The sequence below is a fragment of the Morone saxatilis genome, unplaced genomic scaffold, assembly GCF_004916995.1.
Source record: "Morone saxatilis isolate NCDOM2014 unplaced genomic scaffold, NCSU_SB_2.0 Contig11, whole genome shotgun sequence".
NCBI lineage: Eukaryota > Metazoa > Chordata > Actinopteri > Moronidae > Morone > Morone saxatilis.
Window position 1 is genome coordinate 7,358,980 of NW_023339663.1, and position 7,177 is coordinate 7,366,156.

General features: G+C 38.3%; 1 protein-coding gene across 1 annotated transcript in view; it reads right to left on the bottom strand.

Moving 5' to 3' along the window:
• Positions 1-7,177, bottom strand: part of map2k5 (mitogen-activated protein kinase kinase 5) — a gene marked incomplete at its 5' end in the record, with an annotated part of 46,167 nt that overhangs the window by 6,395 nt on the left and 32,595 nt on the right. Inside the window, 1 exon segment of the mRNA XM_035652196.1 lies at positions 6,497-6,542. Within this exon segment, the coding sequence (XP_035508089.1) occupies positions 6,497-6,542 (46 nt within the window).

The following is a 7,177-nucleotide window of genomic DNA, read 5'->3' on the forward strand; positions in this document are numbered from 1 at the left end:
GAAAGAGGGGGGGTGACATGCAGCAAAGGGCCACAGGTTGGAACTGAAGCCAGGCTGCTGCGGTAAGGACTCAGTCTTTGTACATGGGATGCATGCTCTACCGGGCTGCCAACCATTAAACTGACCAGTTAACTTTTCTAGAAGATGAGAGAAGGTTAATTAAACTGCAATATTCATTACTGTCTAATTCGTTCTTACACCTGAAAGGTCTTATGGTCTTATTAAGGAACAGGATCCAGAAAAAAGTGGCAAAAATGTATTTTTATTGTACAAGACCTAAATGTCCATTTATGTGTAAATTTGGCTCCAACTATCATTCAAAATGACGTGACTGAACAGTTGCACAGGAGTACCATACCATGCAATGAAGTCTGAGTATGTGTGAATGGGGTTTATGTCAATGAAGACCCAAGGGTGAAATGTGAAAACATTTGGCAGCGGAGGTGCTGACAGAAAGGTTTAGGGAGGAGGAGACACCAGTGATTTGTCACAAGCTCTGAAAAGAGACCACAGGAACTCCAAAGAGGTCCAATAATACATAAACCTGCATGTGAAAATCCTTTTCGCACATGTAGTGATGTAAACAGTAACACACATACTCCTCAGACACTAAATATGCTTCCAAAGTTGCCAGACCCACATAAAGCTTATTACTAAAAGAAACTACACATATAGATGATTACATGTGTAATATAGTTTGTATCTGTACAAAACAATATGACGTGTTTTTATGCCAGAAGTTTTGCAGTAAAATACTGCAATATTGTCAAAAACATGAATATCACCTCTTCTTTAGCAGTACCACATAATGTATAGATATTAAAACCAAAACAAAGGCCAGCTCCATCATTGTGGAAGAATCAATACAGCTCATCCACTGAAAAGAATACTGAGAGCCTCTGCCATAATTTGTGGATAAGGACAACGTATGTCACCTTTTGACCTCCACTCGAGTGCTTGCCTCATGTCATGCATGTCTGTCTCAACAACGGGGTGTCACCAAGTCAGGCCATAAGGGATATCAGGGTCTTGTCATTGGCTTGTTTAACAGTTTGGTGAAAAAACACCTCAACAAACAAACAAAAACAAAACTCATAGAATTTCTCTGCTTCTGTATTTTAAAATTAAAGTTTCTAAGTGACATTTTTTGTCCTGAATGGAATTAATAAATGAAGGAGCCACCAATAAACTGTATGGACGGAGAGGGTCAGTGGTTATGATGCTGATATTAACTAATCAGAGTTTTTTTGTTAATAACAAACATCCAGAGTTTCTGATACTGGCGCTGTAAGTGGTCAAAACTATAATGCTACTCAGCTTCTATCTATGTTTTTTGTGTGTGTTTATGTGTACGTCAAAGCTCGATTTGGGGACAGTCAGACAGGAGGGGTTCCTTTGTGAAAAACCGAGGGGCTCATCTGGTGTCTCCAGGGTTGAAAGGGGGCTATGAAATTTGTGTGTGTGTGTATGTGTGCCTATGAATAGAAAAGCAGAATAGGAGGGCTGCATTGACAAGGGTGCTAAAAGGCTGTGTGAAGGCTGCTGGCTGGGGAACGAGGGACGATGAGGGAGAGGGGGGAGGGAGGAATGAAATGTCCATCAAATCACAATCAAACTATATAAGGGTTTTTTTCCTCTCATACACACAAATGAACACAAGCAGAAAAACAAGCACACACACACACACACACACACACAAAATAGCGTTACATCATTCGTATTTGATTTTCTGAAAATATCAAATATTCAAGCTAATATGATAACAAATGTAATGGGTCACAAAGACACTATGTCTTTCTTGCCCCAAAGCTTAATAAATAAGCAAATAGGCGCACAGACTGGGCCTTGTATTGAAGGAGAAGGGGGCGGAGAAAGAATCAAAAGCGAGAAACCTCAGACAGGACAGGTCATCACCAAGTACCTGCAGCTAACGTCCTGGGAGCAGGCCAGTGGAAAGTATCCTCAACTGACCAACGTCATTAGCTTATGATGACAGGATAGAGTTTCCACAATGAAAGATGCATTAGTATAAGGAGACAAAAACACACTCACTTTCCTCTCTGATGGGTCATCATGTTCTTTACAAATGAAGAGACTTGGAATAAATGGGAAGAAAAGATCTCTTACTGATACAAGTGAAGTATTGAGCTTGATGCAGCCAGACAGAGCTCGGCCTGCAAGATATTTAGCATCCAACAAAATGACAAAAACATCATGAGTAATGGTGCAAACCATCTGGGCCCAGATCAACTAAAGGTTTCCATTGGCTTTTTGATAAGGTATCAAATTACAAGCCATTGATTTACTTGTTACATATTGTACTCTACTATACTTCTTTTTTCTTTGTATCGCCCCTGTTCTCTCTCTGTTTATTCATGTTAGGAACATAGCGTTAACTTGAGAAAAATGCCCTTTAGTTGGGTTAAATGATAAAAAAAAGTTGAACTCAAATATTAATAGTATGAGCAAAGCATCCAGTACCAGTAGTTGCAGCATACTGTTTAAAGCTTCAGGGACAGAACCAATGAAGAGCAGGCATGCAATCAAACAGCAGACCTTTAAAGAACGTCTAATAGGATAAAATCCCTGTGAAAATAACGTCAATAAAAGCTATACCAGTGATTAGAGAAACCACACAACCTGATGAGCAAACTAGAGCTACTAGGTGAGTTTGTATGGTCATAAAACACTATTTGCTCAGCAGCTACACTATTGTGTTATTTCCAGCATTACTTTTCAGGAGAAATGAGTTGCAGAGATAAAAACTGAGAGCAAACGCTGGCACTTCCTGTTCAGCAGAGGGAGAGGAGAAGCAAAATGTGGCTAGGTGCATTAACATACAGATAGAATAGGTAAAGAGTTTTAATGTACTCAAGAGGCTGGGGGTAGAGTGAGAGGTGGGGAGGAAGGAGGGAATAAGGAGAAGGAGAGAGAAAGACAATCAGCAGTCTGGTGCCACAAAGGCAGGCATCCATGACCTTATATCTCAGTTCATCGTGGCCAGAGGAAGAAATGAAAGGCCTACAGGAGGACAAAAATATAGGTAAAGGAAAGACAAGAGGGGTGGCGAGAAAGTGTGAATAGAAAATAGAGAGAGAACTGTGAAAATAGAAAAAAAAAAGCACAGGATCACAATGAATATTAAGGAAGTGGGGCAGAGTAGAAATTTGGAGGAGAGTGGAAAAAAAGGAAACACTGACAGGAGCAGTGATGAAAATGCCAGCATATGAGCCACGATGACCCAAAAAATATAAAAACCCAGACAGAAGGAAAAGCAGTCTGTGGCTCAGGAAGCGACCTCATTGAAAAAGGAAGCTACGCATAGTGATGAAAGGATAGCCAAGTAATGGTAACACTGATGCTCGACAGACTAGCTGTGTCGATACCTCAAACATTGCGGGTGGAGAAATTTCCTGAGAATCATCCTGTTAAATTTAGTAACAAATATGCTTTTGGTAGTCTAAGGTGGGTCGTATGCTATAATGTAACACACATGAATCACTAAAGACTATTTAGTCTAGTCTATGTGGTCTAGAAGAATACATTTTACCAGCCATTTTAGCTGCTCTGCAGTGTAAAGAGTGTAGACGATAATGCTCCTCAAATGTTAGGCATCATTCACAGGGTGCCTGTAAGTCCTTTAGGGTACTACCGACCAGGAGCTCAGATTATTTTTGCAACCTTCTTTCAATTCACTTAATTACTAACACTAGTTCACTAACACACAGACTTTTTCGTTTGTCAACATGTTTTTGTCTTTTTGTGGCCCAGTTTCTAGCCAGCTAACTTCTGGTTTGTTTCATTGGTTTTAAAGAAATGTATAGATATTAGAGAATTACATATATCACAATGTAGACACCACTGATAATAAGCGATTGATAATTGGGTCCTGGGATCAATTGTGTTCATATATTGGGGGATAAGTTGCATATTGTCAGATAAATATTGGTGTAACCCTTGTCCTTGCATTATTTCGTGTTGAAATAAAGCTTTGGTTGTGAATCCAATTCATGGAGGACAATAAATCACAAGAACTTTCTGTGAAAAAGAGCTCACAGTTCAGTCTTGCCAAGTATTCGTTTTCTTATTGATGGTATGAATAGGTATTCAGTATATATATCAGAGAAGAAAATGATGTAAAACTGATTTTTTGAACTAACACACAAGTATTAATGATCGGAGTAAAAGGTGTCACTCAGTACAAAAGTTGTACTCAAGGCAGCACACTGCAAACAACCAGCTGAAATTCCTCAAAAGAAGTAGTGCGTGGTCTCTTCCTCAAGAGACACTTTTGTCTGGAGGCAAGAATTCCCAATGAGTGTCTAGACAACATTTCCCTTTACTCCTCCTTTCTGGTGTGAGACTGAGAACATACAATCTGTTAGCAGCTCTGCATTTACACCCTCTAGCCCTCCGTTCTCCCAACACAAACCTTCACCCCTCCTCTCTCTGTGGACCTAACTGTCCCTGTCCTTGGTCCTAACACAGAAACAAGAGTGTGTTGCAACTCTTAAAAGGCAGTTTGTGCAAATTGCACTAGGCCTTGTGTGCTAATGCAAGAACGGAGACAACACAGTCCACATTGGAAGGGAGATATGTGGTTTAGCTTATATATGACTCAGAGACACTGACAAGAGGAGCTGGAACTTGAAGTCCTCTCCTTTGTCTGTAAAAATCTACACAGAGCATAGAATCTATGGATATATCTACACACTATATTCAGACAGAGATGGTACAACATACACACTGTCATGGTTTTTAGACTATGTTTTGCTTTTGTTAATGACTGTGTATATATTTTAATTTTTGAATTTTTCCTGTGTATATTTTTAGTGGCACCCCTATTGATGGCAACTTTCACACGATCCAGTTGTACTGAGGACAAAATTTAACTTCAGAATTTCAGACATTCCTAACCCGTATTACACCTGAAGATACCTAATCTAATTATCCATTTTGTATTTATCATATCTTATGTAAGGTTGTAGTAGATATACTGTGTGGAACAGCCAGTTTTTTAAGTCTGACAGTAATTATACCTCATTGTCTAATGCATATGTAATATTAACATCTAATTTTGGATAGTAGAATTTCCTATTGAATTGTATTGGAATGTGAACCTGTTGGGATGATTTGCTACTCAGCAGCTGATTATTTAAAGGCACACCTGCAAGGTCCAGTGTGTAACATTTAGAAAGAATGTAGTCATATATATATAATATTCATATAATATTCATAGGTATGTTTTAATCAATGTATAATCACCTGAAAATAAGAATTATTGTGGTTTTGTTACCTTAGAATGAGCTGATTTTATCTACAGAGCAAGTGGGTCCTCTTTAGCAGAGTTCAAACACAAACCAAACACTGGCTCTAGATAGGGCTGTTTGTGTAGCCACCATAGGTTCTCCTTTGTGCTTGGAAAAGGAAGATGGAGCGAGGGAGTTGCAATCTGGAACTTCAGCAGTAGATGCCACTAAATCCTACATACTGGACCTTTAAGCACCGAGTAAATCTGCTGAAGCCAAATGCACAGTTTGCTCCTTCTTGTTTTGTTTTTAATGTAATAAAACAGTGTCAATCTTAGTATTCTTGTGTGCTCTAGAATGTTTTGCTTTTGGTTTACATAATCTATATACCTAATCTATAGGAATGGAGCCAATTAAAGGTTTTAATACTTCAGTGTGGACACAAAGTACAATCTGTCAAAGGCTGTTAAGGGACCAGCGTGTAGGACAAGGTGACCATGGTGGTTCAACATGTAGGTAAAAACAGCTCATTCTAAGGTAACAAAAACATGATTCTTGTTTTCAGGTGGTTATAAACGAATGAGAACATACCAAGGAATATTTAATTTCTCCTAAATATTTGAAACTGACTTTGTGATTTAAATTAATAGAAAACAGCAATGGTTTCTCCATGACAGTTTACTTTTAGGATTTTGAGAATGAATTATGTTCTGTACAGGAAACATGTTAAAATAATAAGTCTATAATGTGTTGGGTACAATTTCTTACTGTCTCACACACACACACAAATTAAATTACACAAATTATTTCCTTTTGTCCCAAATTTTTATTAGGCTATGAAACATATTTTTTGTAAACCAGAATTATTTGACTCTTGTACAAAAACTAGGCCTGATACATTCAGGTTAGCATCAATGCAGTGAATTGAACGAATTATTGCTGAAGTAGGTTTCAATCCTACCTCAAGGTTTCTTGCTGACATCTCTCTGACACCTTTCATTGGCAGCAACAAGTTCATTACTGTTCTTTCCAGACAGCAATACCAACTTGGAGGGTCCTTGACCCAGAACACCCCAATCATTGCAAAAATACAATTGTAAACTCCCAAAACTACCAAGATAATAAAATTATGTTTAATTGAATTTTTATTGGAATGCATGAATATGATCACCCTCTGAAGACAGTTATTCAACACCTATATTTTGTGGTCCTTGGAACTGTTTAATGGAAGGCTTGGTTTAACTTACCATGAGGTTATTAGGGGCAGGTCTTTCTTTGGGTTGCCGCCGCATACTGAAAAAAAAGAGATAAAAGCAGTCTATATCAAACCCCTACTCAAAATGTGTTTGTTATTGTGCAAAGCATGCTTTTATTCCATTCCTAATTATTTTAATTCTTTTAATTTATTAACAGGATAATCAAGAAGATGCTTTAAAAGAAAAACATGCCACAGAAACTGAAAAAAAGGGCAAAACACTATAGCCTAAGAACATAGCACATTTATTTTGATAAGAATAATTTAATTAATACTTCTTATTTCAATTAATACTTCTTATTACTTATTAAACTTTAAAAGTTTAGCAGTCACCAGATTGGTTCATTGGCTTTATGTGTGTTTCTGTGAGTGCCCTCTATAATATGTATATGTAAACAACCTGTCAAAACGACCTATATTGGGGTCTTTGAGGAATTAGATCAGGGGCCTGTCTGCAGTTAGTGATGTAACTAGTTTATGTATCACAATGAATGGGCCATGATCTTCTGAGAATAGCCTGGGAGCGGATAGTGGCAGCCCTGCCACAATGCAGGGCAGGGCACCAGTACCTCAGTCTGTCCTGAGAGAGAAGAGGCTTGTTTGAATAAATAAAGCAGGCATGGGGGTTAAACAACAGCTGGTATAGTGCGTCAGTGCCACACACACACACACA